At 59.7% G+C, this 17,948-nt stretch overlaps 1 protein-coding gene across 15 annotated transcripts in view; it reads left to right on the top strand.

Annotated features, from left to right (window-relative positions):
- NRXN2 (neurexin 2) overlaps nucleotides 1–17,948 on the top strand; it is a gene marked incomplete at its 5' end in the record, with an annotated part of 99,345 nt that overhangs the window by 51,765 nt on the left and 29,632 nt on the right. For 8 of the 15 annotated variants that reach the window (XM_082661128.1, XM_082661131.1, XM_082661132.1 and 5 more), the window contains 5 exons: nucleotides 1,214–1,333; nucleotides 1,671–2,052; nucleotides 2,672–2,862; nucleotides 4,527–4,700; nucleotides 5,080–5,199. In XM_082661128.1, the coding sequence (XP_082517254.1) occupies nucleotides 1,214–1,333; nucleotides 1,671–2,052; nucleotides 2,672–2,862; nucleotides 4,527–4,700; nucleotides 5,080–5,199 (987 nt within the window). Of the gene's footprint in view, nucleotides 1–1,213; nucleotides 1,334–1,667; nucleotides 2,053–2,671; nucleotides 2,863–4,526; nucleotides 4,701–5,079; nucleotides 5,200–10,555; nucleotides 10,800–17,948 lie in introns of those variants that run through there. The other 7 variants (XM_082661123.1, XM_082661121.1, XM_082661122.1 and 4 more) reach the window with 3 other exon arrangements.

Genomic DNA, 17,948 nt, shown 5'->3' with positions numbered 1-17,948 from the left:
ACCTCACATCCTCTGGGGGGTGGGGCAAAGGCCTGGTGGCACCTACAGCAGGATGGCTGGAGGGAGCCGGAGAGGGGCTGGGACATCCTGCTGCATCTCCAGAGGTGGCCACAAGGGGGAGGGCGGGGCACACAGGAAAGAAGATGAGGGCGGGAGGCAAGCAGGAGGTGAGCTTGGCCAGGGCTTCAAAGCTCAACCCCCACAGCCCCTGTTTGGGGTGGGGGGCGAGATTCTGCCAAAGGGGGGCTCTCTCAGAGGTGACAGTGAGGCTCGCAGCAGGGGTGAGATGGAGAGCGGGTGTGGACAATTCTGAGCACCCCAGTGTGCCTGGATTCAATGCTCTGTCTCTGAGAGTGTCTGCATGGTGTGCCCTGAGGTCACGTAAGAGAGCACAGGGACGTGGCAGCCACAGGCAGAGAGGGTGTGTACGTACCGTGGCTCTGGTGTGTGTTTGGCACGTGTGTGCGCATGCATGGTGAACCCTGTCCCTGCTGGCAATAGCACTGGGGGGCCCAGGTGTAACCTGGGGGTGCTGCAAATGGACTGCAGCACCATTCTAAAGCTACACGTTTTTAGTCTTGGGAGTGGTTAATCCAGGTCCTGAATAAATGGCCCTAATTCCTAAGAAACATTCTGCTCTCTGGCCAGGCTGGATGTGCTGTGTATATGATTGCGTGTCTGGGTGTGTGGAATTAACCAGGCATGTGCAGAAAGGTCACGTTGGGTTCCTCTGGATGGGGGAGCTGTGTGTCTGTGTGTTTTCACTGCCAGCAGTGAGTCTGTGGGTGCACATTCACATTTGGGTGCGTGGTAAGGCTCAGTAGTTTTGGAAGTTTTAGGCCTATGTACATATGCTGGGACTTTAGCTGCTGGCTACACACACTGACGACTGAAGGTCCTTAGGAGATGTGGAGAGGAGTATGTTGGTGCAGGTGTGAGTCTCTGCGTGCAGAGTCTCAGGGCACAGCTCCAGAGGCACCGCGCCATTCACGCCGTATTCTTTTCGAACAGCACCCTTGGATGTTGCGCGAAGTGTGGCAAGACTGAGCATGTCTGTGTTTATGACTGGGTGTGTAAAGCTCTGTGTGTGTGGATGTGTGTACCTGTGTGCATAGGTGCGTGCAGTGGTGAGGCTCTGTGTGCCCAGGGTGGTACATGAAGCCAAATGCGAGCGGGTGGAGGTGCCATGCTCACTCCCCCCTTGGTGCCGCAGGTAAAGGCCCCGAGACGCTCTTTGCGGGGCACAAGCTCAATGACAATGAGTGGCACACGGTGAGGGTGGTGCGGCGTGGCAAGAGCCTGCAGCTGTCAGTGGACAACGTGACCGTGGAGGGTAGGTGGTCTGCGGCCCCATTCTTGGTGACCACTACCTGGGGCAGCATTCTGGCAAGCTGCCAGTGCCGTTGGTATATCATGGGCTCCTGGACCCCAGGGACCATTTCAACTCCCCGCAGGCAGCTTTGCCCCGCAAGCCTGTCGGCCCTGGCCTAAAGAGTCCCGCAACTCCCCCAGACCCAGGAGCCGTGCTTGCTGCCAGCACCCACCTGCGAGGGTTTGCCAGTGTCTCTCCCATGTGGCCCTTGAGTGGAGGGGAGGCTCCTGGGGACCCAATGATCCTACGATCTGGGCTCCAAAACCACGTCCCCATCTCTGTCTCCTGTCCCGAGCAGGACAGATGGCAGGAGCTCACACGCGGCTGGAGTTCCACAACATTGAGACAGGCATCATGACGGAGCGGCGTTTCATCTCTGTGGTGCCCTCCAACTTCATCGGGCACCTGAGCGGGCTGGTGTTCAATGGCCAGCCCTACATGGACCAGTGCAAGGACGGCGACATCACCTACTGCGAGCTCAATGCTCGCTTTGGCCTGCGTGCCATCGTGGCTGACCCCGTCACCTTCAAGAGTCGCAGCAGTTACCTGGCACTCGCCACGCTCCAAGCCTACGCCTCCATGCACCTCTTCTTCCAGTTCAAGACTACAGCCCCCGACGGGCTCCTCCTGTTCAACTCGGGCAATGGCAACGACTTCATTGTCATCGAGCTGGTCAAGGGGTGAGGTGCTGGGCACTACACCGCTGTCAAGGACGTGGTTCCCCCCCCACCCGCCATGACCAAGATGCAGCTCCCCCAGCCACTGGCTGAGATGTCCAATCCCCCAGACCACAGGTCAAGGTTCAGGTCCGCCCCCCACCAGCCAAGATGGAGAAGCAGCACCCTGTCCTCCACCCTGGTGACCCCCCCGCCCCCATTACTTCCTTGCCAGGGATTTCCCAGTCATATCTGTCCTCCATTCGCTGTCCTGGCTCAGGCAGAAGACAGGGCTGTGTCCCTCTGGCCTCTCTTGCCTGAGAGGTCCCCGCCCTAGAGAAGCTCTGTCCCTGCCCCCAGAGGACCCTGCTGCCCTCACAGATATCTCCCCCCACCAGCTTCTCTTCTGAGCCTGCCCCTGGAGCCAGGTCCTCTGTGGCCTTCCCTGCCCGCATCCACCCATGACGGGACCTCACACCAGAGTCCTCGTGTTGTTGGCTTGGGTCCCTCCACTATGAGGTCTCCCTCTCCACCCCTTCTGCTTACAGCTCCCAGCCCCACCGCAGCTATAGCTCCTCCTTTCCCCGCCTTCCCAGCATCGGCCCCCACCTTGACCCAGTGTCTCCTCCCTACTGTGGGGCAGGTACATCCACTACGTGTTTGACCTGGGGAATGGCCCGTCCTTGATGAAGGGGAACTCTGACAAACCAGTCAATGACAACCAGTGGCACAACGTGGTGGTGTCCAGGGACCCCGGCAACGTGCACACGCTCCAGATCGACTCCCGCACTGTCACTCAGCACTCCAATGGCGCCCGAAACCTCGATCTCAAAGGTGGGGCCTGGGGCCTCTGCAGAAGGCCTGGCCCTACCCCAGATGCCCCCTCGGCCCCAGCAAGATCACCCCTGACCTGGGATGCTCTTTCACGCGTGTGATTCTCCCCCTGCCCCCACCCATGGTTTCCCTCCCTCTTTCCTGTTCTCCACTGTGTCCAGCCTGACATCTTCCCGTCAAAGTTCTGCTCAGCTCCCCTGCGAGGCTGCCCTCCCAACACTGAAAGCCTGGTTGCAGGTTGTGTCTGTCTCACGGGGAGCCTGGTGGCCTCGCTCTAGAGCTAGGAGTAGGTAGCTGCACCTTCTGAAGACCTCTTGGCCCTCCAGGGTTGAGAAGTCTGCCTTGGTTGGGGGCTGGAGAGAGAATAGTGTCCTGGCAGATGCCTCCCTGCTGGGGCAGGAGGGGGCAGTGATGTGGGGAGGAAGGAGGGGCAATAACTGGGTCCCCACATGCTGCCCTGGTCATAGCCCTTGGGCATTGGCTGGACTAGGTCTGGGAACTTTTTTGGACTCAGAGCCTCCCTGGTGGGCTCAGCGTCATACCAGGGACTTACATTCCCCAGGGTGTCTTCAGTAGCTAATGAAAGTCATTGCCTCCCCCCAGAATGAGTGGGTGAGAGAGGAGTGAAGAGGATGAGCTTAGAGACCGGGGTTTTGGCACAGGAGTGAGGACAAGGCCTGCGGCTTTTCCAGAGCTCACCGGGGTAACGTGAGCGACCCTTACATGCCCAAAGCAGCCCTCAGTCCCTTAGGGACCCCTGGTGTCAGTGCGACTGGGACTGTCCGAGCTGGGGGAGGGCCCTTAGAGACTATTCATCCCCCTCTTGGAGAGACAGAAATGGAAGCTTCAAGAGGCTACATGGTTTGCCCAAGGTCACAAAGTGAGCCGGCCGCAGAGTTGGAACCAGAAGCTTGGTCAGATCCAGGGCCCGACGAATGGCACAGTGCTGTCAATTCTCCCTGATGCCAGAAGGGGGCCATGTGTCTTGGATAATCCTCAGTGGCAGCAAACCCGGGGTGGTCTGGGCTGGTCTTGCATTGCACTGAGTGCAGGGCAAGGGCAGCAGGGTTGACTCATGTCTTGTTGGAGATCTGCTGGGGGCCAGCTATGATTTCCAGGGAGTTAGGGTCTATGTGGCCAGGCAGTGATGTGTCCCTGAGGAGAACTTCCCCGTGTCACCCAGAGTCCCCAGGCCAAGCCCTAGTTGTTGTTGGAAGGTGCTGGGCTTAGAACCCCCAGGAGACAACTCAGAGCCGGGAGAGGCTGGCAGAGGCCTGAAGGAGTTCTGGGGATGGGAGACTTCGGAAGGGAGGGAGTGGGGGTGGAGGGGATGGGGCTGCACATCTATGAAAGGCCCTGATTACAGGCCGGAACTGGAATCAGATGTGTGGGAGAGAGCACGGAGCAGGTTCCTCCAGCTGCCCCCCCTTTCCCGGGCATCTGGGCTTCTCTGGGAGGGGAGCAGACAGATGGCAAAGTGGAGAAGGAAGAAAGAAGAGTGGAGGGTGGGCATCTGCAGGCTGCTGCATCTCTGAGAGGAAACTGGAGTCCGGGATGGGACACTGGGGGGCTGCATGACCTGACAGCTGGGTGCCGATGTCCTGGGAGGGCAACGGGGACCTGGGGAGCGGGATGCCGAGGTTTTGATCCCACTCCCTTTGCAGGGGAGTTGTACATTGGCGGTCTCAGCAAGAATATGTTCCACAACCTGCCCAAATTGGTGGCCTCCCGGGATGGCTTTCAGGGCTGCCTGGCCTCGGTGGACCTCAACGGGCGCCTCCCTGACCTCATCGCTGATGCCCTGCACCGCATCGGGCAGGTGGAGAGGGGCTGTGACGGTGAGTGTGGGGCACAGAAGTCGGGTGTGACTCTGCACGCTGCAGGGGGGCCAGCGGTAGAGGCAGACCAGGGCCGCTGGGTGGCCTTCTTCTCAGGCCTCACAGGAGCTGCCACTCTGGGGCAGAGTATGGGGGAGTCAGGGGGGTCACTTGCCCTCCCTGTTGCCTCCCACCCCGGCCACTTATCACAGTTCCAGGCCAAGACTAGAAGTCCTTGAGCTCCCCTCCATCCCCCTCCCACCCCCATCAGTTCTTGGCCCTTTCTGCCCAGCAGAACGGAGGGCAAGATCTCTCGGCCTGGCCCCGAAGCTTCCATACCTCCTGAGGCTAGAGGGGGCTTGGCTGAGCTGGGGGTGTTCCTTCCTCCTGCTTCTTCCAGGCCCCAGCACCACCTGCACCGAAGAGTCTTGTGCCAACCAGGGCGTCTGCCTACAGCAGTGGGATGGCTTCACCTGCGACTGCACCATGACCTCCTACGGAGGCCCCGTCTGCAACGACCGTGAGTGCGGGACCGGGAGAGTTCGGGGTGCTGGGGGGAGATCCTGGCCCGTCCCCGGCCCCAGGGATGCTCCGGAGGAGGGAGGGTCTCTGAGAGCCGTGCTGCTTGCTTGCTTCTCATCCCTTCTCGTCACGAGAGACCGAGGGAGCTGCTGGCTGCCGTCCCCTCCCGGAGTCCCCTCTCGGGCCTGTGCAGGACTGCTGCTGCCTGCATGTCTGGGGCAAATCGTTGATAGACAGCCTCTCCTCTTCCTTCTGAGCTGGCGGGACACCGCTCCCTTCACCCCTCACCAAGGGCGTCAGCCTCTGTCGCTCTCCCCATGCGATCCTGGCGATGGTCTCACAAGTCGTAGCTCACACGTACACACTGTTGCACAGGGTGGGGGTGGGAATTGTCGACCTGCACCCCCTTTCCTCTGGTGCCCTCAGAAACGTGCAGTGGAAGCCTGGGATTTCCTGCCCAGGGTAGGCCTGCGCCCCAGAGGACGGGCTCAGGAGGGCAAGCCTCTGGAGCTGGCTTCCTTGGAAGCTGGCTGTGGTGCAGTTCCCTGGTTTTCCACCCAGCTGCAGGGTGTCCCTTGGAGCCACAAGAACACTCCCTAGTGTCCTCACCTGGCTCTTCTCCTCCCTGGCTGGGTATCTGCTGCCAGCCGCATATTGTTTGAGGCTCTTCCCAGAGAGGGCAGCTTCAGCAGCAGTTTCCAGTCCCTAGTGGTTGGTGGCCAGCAGCTGGTTGAGCTTGGCAGACGGAGGGCAGTGGGGCAGGAGCGGGGGAGAGCCAACCTCCTGCTTGCAGGGGGCGGGCTGGGGAGCACGCAGCCTCTTCAGGTGTCATTTGAGTGGTCTTCCTTGGGGTAGCCCTGCTGAGACCAGGGACATGAAGGGTCAGCTGCCTGGGAAAAACACACAGACACACAGACACACACACAGACACACAGAGGAGGCTAGGGCTTCTCCATTTTACAGACATGGACGCTGAGGCCTGGAGGGGTGGGTGGATTTCTGGAGGAGTGAACGGTAGATCTGGGCTGAGAACGGGGGTCAGGGCCTTTGCCTCTGTGCCACACTGCAGAGCCTTGGCCATCTGGGCAGAGTCCTGAGTTTCTTACGGGATAGATAACCTACTGGTTTCAGGGATTGGGCTCTTGCGTGGGTCTTGATTTTTTCTTCTACTTTGTGAGAATGCCCACCAATCTCCCTCAGTGCTTTCCTGGTGCTCTAAGGCAGACCTGTTCTTCGGTACCTCCACATCCCGTCCTGTCCCCCAGGATTTTTCTTGTCCGACCTGCCACTCTCTGTACCTTCCAGCCTCCAGACAATGGCCAGCTCAGGGGCGCTCCAGCCCTGGCTGCCAGGGAATAGAGACGGGGCTGGGCGTCGTCCTCTCCAGCTCACTCAGCTTTGCACGGGCGATCTGGGGACGGTGGTGACTTTGCTGTTTAACAGTAACATTCCCCACTGATTGTTTCGTGTTTTGCAGCTTGCAAAGCCCTTTTAATTTGTCCTCAGAGAAGGCAGTAGGATGGAGACCAACCATCCGATTTAGCTGCTGAGGACACTGAGGCCTCAGTAAGAGGCAGTTCCCTGCCCTAAATCACAGGTGCTAGAAGCTAGGCGTCCCTAAAGTTTGCTGCCCCTGTTGCTCATTTAGTCCCTGGGTTGGGGGCGGTGGCGGAGATGGAGACGGTGCCGACGGTGGGCATGGCTGGCCCGGGCTGCAGGGCATCAGGGCTGAGAAGAGCTGCTGCCCATCATCACCATTACACTCCCACATGATGGAGCCTTCTGGAAGGGAGCGTAGAGAGGGATGGTGGTTTAGGGAGTCAAGCCATCTTTCAGCAGGGGTGGGAAGGGAGCTTGGAGCAACTTCTCTGGGGGCAGGTGGGAGGCAGGGAGAGTTGGGGCTGGGCACGTCTTGGGAAGTGTCACTGTCCCCAAGCACTGGTCTGTGTGTCTGGTGGCAGAGCCTGAGCAAAGCCATGGAGGTAAGGACAAGGTGGGTGCAATCTGGGAGCCTCCAAACCCTGGCCCTGGGGTACCTCTGAGATCTCTGGCCCCAAGGGTCGAGGCAGGAATCTTGGGTCAAGCCACACTCCCTTTTCTCTTGAAGCTGTGCCTCCTCCCGCTTCTCCAGGCTTGGCTGTTTCATGTTCGTGCTGTCTCTCTATGGCGGGTCTTCTTGAGGCTCCACTGATGCACAACGTCAAGCAGGAACTTGGCCCAGAGGCCTGTTTGCTTCACCCCCAAGTGTGAAGGCCCTGGAGGCACCACTGGGCACCAAGGGCCCCTGTGCCTGAAGAGAGGGAGGCGGGTGGGAATGGCCCAGGTGTCCTTAGAGGGTTGGGCCTGGGGTGTGGAGCTGTCTGGTGGTAAAGAGACTGGAATGAGGAGGAGTCCGACCTTCAGGACAGCCTTTCCCCTTGTGTGGCCTCAGTTTCTCCGTCTGGGATATGGGCATTACACCTGGGGCTGAAGGTACCTCTGTGGGCTCAGGAGTCTGCCCTGGGAAGGCAGGAGAGAGATCAGAGGGAGAGAAGTCATCTCCAGGATGGGAGAGAGAAGAGTGGAGAGAGAATGAAAAAGAGAATATGAACTCAGAGAGGAAGGAAGCTGGAAGGAGGCACGCTTCCTGGCAGGGCCTGAAGTCCCAGGGCTGAGGTCAGGACAGCTCCCCTTGGCAGCTCAGTCTCCCAGAGCCTGTCTCTGGCTCGCTCAGGCAGTCAGCTCTTCCCCATCTCTGCCCCTCTGTGTGTTTCTCTTCTCTCCACTTGCTCCACAGCCTCTATTGATCTCTTGCACACCTGTCTCTCCCTTCTTTTTTACCCTCTGTCTCTCCCCCTCGATCCCCAGCGTCACCCCCTCCAGCTCTCCACTTCCCACTCACTGGTATTGATTGGCCTCTAGGCGGTTTCCCTTCCTCTCCTCTTGCCACTGGCTCCTCCCTCCCTCCCTCCCTCCCTCCGGGACCATACATTTTCTGCCTGCTCAGAGCTCTGTCAGTCTCTACCTCAGTGCCAGGGCCAAGAGCGTGCACGGGATGAGAGGGCAGGAGGACAAGGCTTTGGGGGCCCCAGCCCTGCTCCTCAGCCTGCAATCTCTCCTCCCTCATGGGGCCACGCACCACCTGGAAACTTCCTCCCGGGTGCCTCTGAGGACCCCTTTCTCCCCTTCTGAAGGGCTGGGGGCCAAATGGGGCCCTGGCATCTAGCAGGGCTGGGGAGGTGGCAGCTGCGGCAGAGGAGCTGTCCTGGGTTCTGACTGCACCCAGGACCTGGGTGCAGAACTTGTGGGGCTCCTGGTAGCAGTTTTTGCTCCAAAACAGAATTCAGAATCAATAAGCAGGAGCCAGCCCCTCCCTCCCCTTTCGCACCTGCTTCCTTTTGCCCTTTCTTCACCACCTCTCCTTCTCACCCTATGACACTCCTTCTTTGCCTCCTTCCAGGTCCCATCTCTACCTCCCTCCCTCTCTACCTTCAGCATCTCCCCCCCTCAGCCCCCCCCAGGCCCCATGCCGAGGTGGCATCCAGAGGAAGGGAAGAAAGCCCCCCTGCACTTACCTCTGGGCCTGTGACACGTGCTTCCCAGAGGTGTCCCAAAGTCTGGGAGGGGACAGATCTCAGTGGAGGGGCCCCTAGAAGGACAAGTGACTTCCTCAGCTGGACATAAGTGGCCCAGGAAGGGTTTTGTCACAAGTGGGCCACTCAGTGGATAAATATCCTGGAAACTCCCCTCTCCAGAGGTAGAGGTTGAGGCAGCGGGAGGGGCAGGGGAAGTGGACAGGAAGGATTGGAGGAGTCCAGGAGGGTGTGTGTGGGGGAGGGGAGCACCCTTTTGGAGAGGTGGCGAGGGACTGTGTGTGTGGCTTGTCTTACTCTGGAGCACCTTTGAGCCTCTGGGTGCGTTGTCTGTATGCGTATGGGTGACCCTGTTTTTGGACGGTGAGCTGGAGGGAGCCGTCCGTGTGTACGTTGGCTGTTCATTCAGTACCTGTGACCGAACATGTATGTGTGTGTGCATGTATTGCCTCCATGAGCATGTGTACACGCTCGGCTGAGTGTGAGTTCGTGTGCCAGTGTCTATGAGCACATGTATGCATGTATGTATCTGAGCTTATGTGTGTGTGCGTGCACACTGATGCCTGTATGGGCACGTGGGTGTCTCCATACCCGAGCCTGTCCACATCCTAGCGTGCACGTGTGTTCCGAGGCGTGCGTGCAGAGGTGGCGGTGTCCACATCTCTGCGCCCTGGACCAGCGAGCACTCCTGGGGTTCGTCCAGGTGGGGGGGAGGGAGGAGGTGGGAGAGAGCGGCCTCTTCTGCTAGCCTCAGTCCTGTTCAATTATTCAGCAGGTCCCCTTCTCCGGAGGGGGCGGGAGGGGAGCGCGCGCCAGGGCGCGGGGGAGAGGCGGGGCTCGCGCAGAGGAGAGGCGAGCCCCGAGCGGGCTAGCCGGGAGCCGCGCGGTGGAGCTGCCCAGCGTCGTCCGCAGATCGGGAGCCGCCCGGGTCCCTCCGCCCTGCCCCCTCCTTCTCCCGCGCTCCTCCTCCCCTCGCCTCCCCTCGCCTCCCCTCGCCTCCCCTCGCCTCCCCTCGCCTCCCCTCTCCACTCCGCTCCTTTCCTCCCTCCTCTCTCCCTCCCTCTCCCTTCCAGCCCTCTCAGCCTCTGCAGCAACACTCCGCTGCCTCCATCTCTCCGCCGGAATCTAGCAGGCTCGCGCCTTTCCTCTGCTCAGCCCCACTCCCCTCCTCTCCTCTCCCCTCCTCTCCTCTCCCCTCCTCTCCTCTCCCTTCATTCCCCCCTCACCCGGATTTGCTTCCCTTCTCTCTTCTCCCGCCCCCCCTCCCCCGGCCCCTCCCTCCTTTCCCCTGTCTCCGTCGGGCGGCAGCGGCAGCGGCAGCGGCCCTAGCCTCCGTCGGTCTCCCGCTTCTCTCCTCCAGTCCCCCTCCTCCCCGGCTCGGTTTTTCTGCAGGATTTCCCCCGCTCTCCCCTCCCTGCTTGGCCCCCGCGCCTCCCCTACCTCTCCACCCGGCACCATGCCCCCTCCCCCGGGCGCTCCCCCGGGTTTCTGACGGCCCTCTGCGCCGCTCCGACCCCGCCGGGATGCGGGGAGACCCTTAGCTCCTCGCGATGGACCCAGGCGTCCTGGACCTTGGCGTTGCCACTCTGCGGACCCCGGATTTCCCGGCGGTATCCAGTTGATTTCGTTGGCTCGGGACCGAGGCTTGGGCTCTGGTTTTCCTTCTCTTCACCCCTACCCCCCTCCCGGGGCTCGGAGCCGGAGGGGGGCTTCGCGGGGCTACGCAGCCCCGCGTCCCTGCCCCCGGCCATGGGACTGTGAGGCGGCCGCCCCCGGGCCGAAATGCCCCCCGGGGGGAGCGGGCCGGGGGGGTGCCCGCGCCGCCCCCCCGCCCTGGCCGGGCGCGTGCCGCCGCCGCCGCCACCTCTGCTGCCGCTACTGCTGCTGCTGCTGCTTGGGGCAGCCGAGGGGGCCCGGGTCTCCTCCAGCCTCAGCACCACCCACCACGTCCACCACTTCCACAGCAAGCACGGCACCGTGCCGATCGCCATCAACCGCATGCCCTTCCTCACCCGCGGCGGGCACGGTAAGTGGCGCTGCCGATACCGGCCGGCTGGCTGGCTCCCAGGGCCTCCCGTGTGCGCGGCCCTGGACCCCGCGGGCCGCACCCCAGCCCGTGAGCGCCGAGGCCCGGCCCCTCGGCCCTGCGGGCCCGCATCCCCTCACCTACCATCTTCGGTTCCCAGCATCTCAGCCCCACCCTCGCCTCCCCATCACAATCCCCCCACCCCGTCCCTTTATCATCCTCATATCTGTCTTCATCACTTTCATTCCTCGCCTCACCTTTACCTCCGAATCCCTATGTCTGGTTTGTTATCACCCTCCTGTTTAGGTCCCCTCACCACCTCCCCATCTGTCCTTTCATCCTCTCTGCCCAGCTCTCCCTTCCGTTTCTCTTGTCTTCACCTCCTCCATCCCTGCCCCTTATCATTTCTCCACCTGGCTTACCTCCACCTCTGCCTCACCGTCGCCTTCCCACTGCTGGTGCAGCATCTCTGTACCCATTATTTTCTCATCTTTGTCCCCCACCAACGTCTCACCTCTGTCCCACCTATCATCTCTGGCTCAGACGTGTTCCATCTCTGCCTCTTTCACCTCTTCATATCTGTCTCTATTTTACGTCTGTTCCTCCAGCAACTGTCCCGTCTTTGTCCTGTCTTTCCCCTATTACTGTCCTTCCACCACCTCCAAGCAGTCACCTCGCTCCACTGTCCCATTATTCTCCCAGCCTCATTCCCTGAATCTCCGGTTTCTCCTCTCCACACCTCTTCATTTCTGCCCTGCCTCCACCCCTGATCCTCAGCATCTCCCACCTCCCACTGTTTGAATTTCTGTTCCCCTATCCCAGTCTCCCCATCACCTCCAGAGTCAGTCCTCTATCACTTTACACTATCACCTCTTATCTCAGCGCCCCCTCCCATAACCTTCCATCTCAAAACCTACTTCCTCTTCCCTCTCAGACTCCATCACCTTCCATTTCTGACCTCTGTCACTTCTGGTTTCTGCCCTTTGTGGGTTTGCTGGCCCTCCCAGCCCAGTCCCTTCATCACCTCATACCTTAGACCTCTAAGATTCTCTGGATGCCATCTCTTCCCATCTCTGTACCTGCCACCTTCCACCTCTTCCATCTCTTCCGTATTATGTGTACCTCCATCACTTCCCATTATTGCATCCCCATAACTTCCAATCTCTGCCCTCCCCACTACCTCCCATGTGTGTCCCTCTTCACGTTTTATTCCATGTCAGACTCCATCATTTCCCATCTCAGTCTCTCCTTCACATCTCATCTCAAAGCTCCTGTTACCTACCATCCCAGAGACCCCCATCACCTCCCATTTTAGTCCACTTCCCTTCTCTGTACTCCACATCACCTCCCATCTCTGTACCTTGCTATCACTTTCCATAGGGTACCACCGTTTCTGTACCTCTCTCACCTCCCATATGGTGCAACTCATCACCTCCCATCTCTGTACCTCCATCACTTCCCATCCATATACTTCATCACCTTTCATCTTCGGTCCCCATCTCATCCCTCCAACACTCACCGTTTCTGTACCTCCATTACTTCCCATCCCTATATCCTCATCACCTCCTATACCTGTCCTCCCATCACTTCCCATCTCTGAACCCCTGTCACCTCCCATCTTGGCACTCTGACATCTCCATGCTTCCATCACCTTTTATCTTGACTCCCATCACTGTTCCTTTACCAGTTCTCACTCTGTACCTTGTTGCCTCTAATTTCTGTATTCCCATCACTTCCATTTCTGTTCATCCATCCCCTCTCATATTTTTTTACTCCATTTTTGTTCTGCCCGCATCTTTCATGCCTGTATCTTCACTTCCCATCTATGCCCTCATGGCCTTCTATTTCTGCACTCATCTCTGCCTCCCCATCATTGTTCTACATCTGTCCATCCTTGCTTCCCAATCTTTGTTCCCCCATATCACTTTCAGTCCTTCCACCCCTTTTCTACTCTCCTTCCCCCTTTTTTCCTAGTTCACCTTTATCTTCTTCATGTCTCTACTTTCTCTTCATCCAGTTCCCAGGAGCGGCCTCTTCCAACACTCTCCTTCATTCCTTTCCTCTCCCTTGCCCAGCAGAGTGTCCCTGGCTAGCCCCTGTCCCAGCTGGGGTCCTCTCTGTGCAATGCTCTCTAGGCTCCTTGCTCCACTTCCCCCACACACCTTGCACCTGACTTTAACTCCCCTTTTCTCCCTGCGAGCAATCTGGCCCTGTTTGCCTTTCACTGTCCCCTTCATCATCCCTTCTGACTCCCTTGAGGCTCAGTCCCCAGAGACACCCAGATAGGACATGGTCTTTCTGGGCAATGAGGAGAGGCATGAAGGGACAAGAGAAGAAAGGCTATTGGGGGAAATCATGGTGGGGGGAAGAGGAGAGGAGGTGAAAGGGGAAAGGAAAGGAGAGAGGGGCTGGCCCAGGGGAGCTGAGCAGATTGGAAGGAGGGACCTGGGAGCCAAAGTGCCAGAAGAAGGCTCCGTGAAGGAGTTGGAGTCGGGATGCAAAGAGCTGGGGGAGAGGGAGAGAAAATGGAGGAAAGAGCTTGTGGGGGGGGTGTTGGGGGAACCTATGGAATGTTGGTGCTGGGATGGCCTCAGAGACTCCCTTGCTGTGCAGAGGAGACAAACAGCCCCAAGAGGGCCGATGGCTGCCGAGGACCACGTGGAAGCAGAGGAGGTGGAGGGTGCTGCAGGGCCGTGATGGAAGGTGGTGGGGAGACCGAGTGGAGGAGCCCGAGAACAGTCAGGCAGTGAAGAGGAAGGAAGAGGGTCAAAGGACGGATAGAAGAGGAGGGAGGAGGCCAGCTGTCATGGCTGAACCTCACCTGGGCGCACCTCAGATGTGGGGGGAGGCGACAGGATGGGCTTCTGCTGAGACCCCATGCTTGGGTAGAGGAAGAGGCCAGCTTGGGAGACCTTTGTAGGCCAGGGGAGACCCTTCCTTTCTGTGCCAGCATCTTCCTGGCTGCACCCAGTGTGAGAAGCCTCTCTTTCCTGCACCTGCGTCTCCACTTCCCGACTCTTTGCGTTCTTCCTGCATTCCTCCTTGCCTTCCTTCCCTCCTCTCCTCACTCTTTCCTGCCTTTCCCTTTCCACCCTCAACCCCACCCGTTACATAATATCCCTACTGACCTGCCGGACACTCACTGACACTCCTGCACCTGATGTCAGTCTGAGCTTGGGAGGACCAGTACACCCGGGTCCTAAAAATGGCGTGAGTGGGAGACACTCTCCTGATCCTTGACCCTGATTCTAGTTTCAGAGCCCTTTACGAGCCTTGCAGCCCCTGACCTTCATTTCTTGTACCCTCTGAGGCCAGGAATAGAGGGGTCAATCCCGGTTCGGTTCTGAGTCAGGAGTTTCCACGGGTTCTGGATTCATCACTCCAGCTTCTAAAGGGGGCTGGCATTTCATTTGATTTGCTGGATATGGGTGTGTTCACTTGGATTTCTGACTGGATGTCTTATGGCCAAGAACAGGCTTAAGAATTGAGGGGCTATTGTTCCGGGATCAAGAGCGACCTGAGCCCAGGGCTCTGGACCTGGAGAGATAACCCCGCGGACTGTGAGGGTCTGTATTCAGAGAGCTGGCGTGGGCTGTGGGCACCCAGGACTGCGGCTTTCCTGGATGGTACAAGACGTTTTATCCTCTCATGATTCGAGATCCACCAGAAGGTTTTTGTCATGGCTTCTGATGCGGCAGGGACAGGCAGACAGAGGGTCTGCACGTGTAGTTTGAACCACAGGGGCAGCACTGCATGGGTGGTTTTTCACATGGGATGATTATGTTGTTCGGGTCTGGGTAAGCTAACCATTATTAATGGTTGGTTGGGGTTTTTCTTTTTTTTTCTAGAATGCAGGTGTGTGGGAATTGTACAGAAGATTCTTGATCATTTAGTGTTCTATTGGATCAGTGAATTTCTGGGTCCAGGAGGCATTGAGGGGACTATGTTGGGTGTGGGCAGAAGGTTCCAGGCCAGGGCCTTTGGGTGGTGGCCACTTGGGCCTGGGGCATTTTGTGTCTGGCCAGAGGCTGTCTTGCCTTGGGCTTCAGGGCTGCTCCCCACCCTTCCACACTGCAATGTTGTGTACTTTGTAGCTCACTAGCGTTTTCCTGGGGAGGTCAAAAACAATGGGTCTGGACCACCCTAGGGCAACATAATGGGCCTTGGCTTTGGCCCCTTTCTTCTCTGGAGCCCTCTCCGGAACCTTTCAGAGGTTCTAGCTGTGGTTCGGTGTCCTGGGCTCCATGTGCCTTCGCCCCCCGACCCAGGGCGCCCGGTGGCCAGGGCAGAGGACGGCTTGCGGAGTGAGGCGGGAGGCGCCTACGCCTACGCAGCGCGGCGGGGAGGGACGGGGAGGGACCAGGCGGAGTCCCGCCCCTCCGCCCGCGTTCATCCCAGCCCGAGCCCTGTGCGCCCGGGCTGGAGCCGGGTGCCGGGGAGAGAAATGTCTCCCCAGGGTAATTAGTGCCGCCCCAGTCCGATAAACCATTCATCCTTCACCTCTTCGGCCCAACAAGTGTCTCTCCACCCGATCCCCCCACCGTGTAATAAACGCCCTTAGGCTTTAACAGGCCAGCCCCCCCGGAAAAAACTGGCGGCAGTGGGAGAGCAGCTGTGTAATAAATCCCGGGGGAGGCCCGGCCGAGCAGGGCCCTGGCTGGGGACCGGGGGAGGCTGGGGCGGGGGTGTGCGGCCCGTGCGCCATGGGCCTCGGGGGCGGGGACCCGTGCGCCTGTCCCGTCCTGCGCAGTGCCAGCCAGCCGCTGCCCTCGCCGCCTGCCAGGGCCCGTCATTGTGCGCTTACCGCCATGTTTCCCGGCTGTCTCCCGTCTGGGGTCTGCCTCTCCACACTGGGTCTTTGTGCGCAGCTGGCTGCGTCGTGGCCTGTGTGTGGGTGCGGGGTCTGCGGGGTTGGAGCACCCGCCCCGTCTCTGATCCCTCCGGCCTCACTGCCCTATGGGGCATTGGGCGTGCTCGCTCCGCGCGCCCTCTCCGGGCTCAGCCTGATGTGCTGTCTGGGTTCCTGGGGTGGGAAAGTGAGGAGAAGGGGCCTCCTTTCCCCTAGACCTGGGAGATTTGGGAGGCTCCAGGTAGATGGAGTTTCTTTCGCGGGTCTGAGGGATCGAGAAACCCAGTAAGCCCCTCCCGCGTCTGACTGGGAGGCGCTGGAGCCCCGGGGGTGAGAGGCAGCAGCCTCTGGTCTGGGAAGCAGGGAGGGGTGTATGTGGAGAAGGGTCAGCATCTTAGCGCCCCTGGCCCTCCTCACCCCCCAAATTTTGTACATGCAGCTTGTGAGTGAGTGGAGGGGGAAGGGAGGACCCTGGCTATTACGGTTACCATGGAAACAGCCGATTTTCCAGAGTGCTGCAGTGTTGGGAGTGGAGAGACCGTTGCTGACTGAGGCCTACCCTGCTCCTAGCCTTCGGGCCCTGCCCTGTCCAGGCAGTGACCTGCTGGAGGCGGATGTGTGGCTCACTTGCCCCAGTCCAGCTCTCCACCCTGATCCTGGGACCCCATCCTGAGAGTTCAGATCTCACCACTGAGCCTCCGGGGCCCTCAGGTAGGAAGCATACCTCAGTTTGGAGGGGCAGAGCCGAGCTCCCTCTATCTTCTGCGCGGGGACTTTCCCTGCAATGTGCTGTGGCAAGATGTCAGTTAATTGACATCAAGGTGGTTCTTTCCCACCTGCCTTGCCCCCCCGGGAGTCACCTCTCCCCTCTAGCCTTGCCTGGGGAGACGGAGGGCCCTGATGACAAGCACTCTGGGTGACAGCTCCTGCCCCCCCAGCCCCAGCCCCCTGCTGGCCTCACTGCCTCTCTGGGACCCAGGCAACAGCCTTCCCTTCTCAGCTCCTCCTGGGCGGGCAGATGGTACCTCCCTCCAAGGCACTCAGGAGTCCCCTCTCCTTCGGGGGCCTAGGAGCTTCCTGGGATAGAGACCCCTGATCCCCGATTGCCCAAACTACAGTGGGGTTCCCAGTCCCTGAGGTGAGAGACCCCAAGGTGCCTGAGAGGCCTGGCCTTAGTGTCACCAGCTTGGCTGCCATCTTGGCAGAGCGCTTTGGCTCCGGGGAAGTACCCCAGGCCTTCCCCGACCCGGACTTCCCATCCCACCCAGGGCTCTCCCACCCCCAAGGCCTTGCTTTTCTCCCAGCCTGCTCCAGGCTTGTGCCCTCACGCCCCATCTGCCTCTCCTTCTCTCTGGATAAGTCCTCCCCTGAACCCCTCTACCCGCAAGAAGTGCTTTGAGAGGAGTTGTTAGTGGCTAATTATTTAATTAAGCATTTTATGAGTCTCATCTGCTCCATTTATGTTCTAAAGAATGCAAGACTGTTGTCTTTCCTTCTCTGAAGGCCCCAGAGTACTAGTCCTCTAGGCCTCCCAGACAAAGCTCCCTTCCCGGAAACTGGGCGACCAGCCCTGACCCCTGCCTCCATCCTGGCAATCAGTCTGCCCCCACCCTCAGGGAGCCCAGGCAGCCACAGGAGGGAACAAGGCGACTAATAGGGTTTATTTTGGGGCTGAGATCGTTAGGGACCTCACACCCGCCCCAGCAGCAGCCGGATGGCAAAGAGGAGACAGAGGGGGAGAGAGGGTGGGATGGGAGAGGGTAGGGAGAGGGATCCCTTCATCATCTCTGGCTCCCACTCTCCCGCCTTCTCTCACCTACACCCCTCTCTGTCCCTCTCTGTCCATCTGTCTCTCTGCCTCCTTCCTCCTCTGGCTGTCAATCTCTACCCCCCCACCCCCTTGTCTGTCTCTTCTTTTCTGGGCAGGGCTCCAGTACCCCCCCTCCCCCACACCCCGTTTTGGCACCCAGGCAGCCCCCTAGCTGGGAGTAGAAGCAGGGAGTCCGGGCAAAGTGGGACCAGGATTTGCAGGGGCTTGGGAGGGGGTGGGGAGCAGGCGCTGGAGCGGGGCCAGCCTGCAGGCTGTGAGTCAGAGGAACAGCCCCTGCTCTTCCGGCCGCCATCGCCTGGGGCTGCTTTTGCCTTGGTGCCTGCTCAACTCAGGCCCCACACAAGTACATACTCGAACCTGTCACCTCTGCCAGCCCTGGGAGCAGCCGAGTGGCTCAGGCCCAGGCCCCTTGGGTCCTGCCCGTCCCTGGCGATCTTCTCTGTCCCCTTGCAGCCAGCCTCTCTCCGGG

The sequence above is a fragment of the Grampus griseus genome (genome assembly GCF_964374135.1).
Source record: "Grampus griseus genome assembly, chromosome: 8".
NCBI classification, from domain to species: Eukaryota; Metazoa; Chordata; class Mammalia; order Artiodactyla; family Delphinidae; genus Grampus; species Grampus griseus.
The sequence above is the reverse complement of the archived record's forward strand: the minus strand, read 5'-3'. Positions and strand labels throughout refer to the sequence as shown.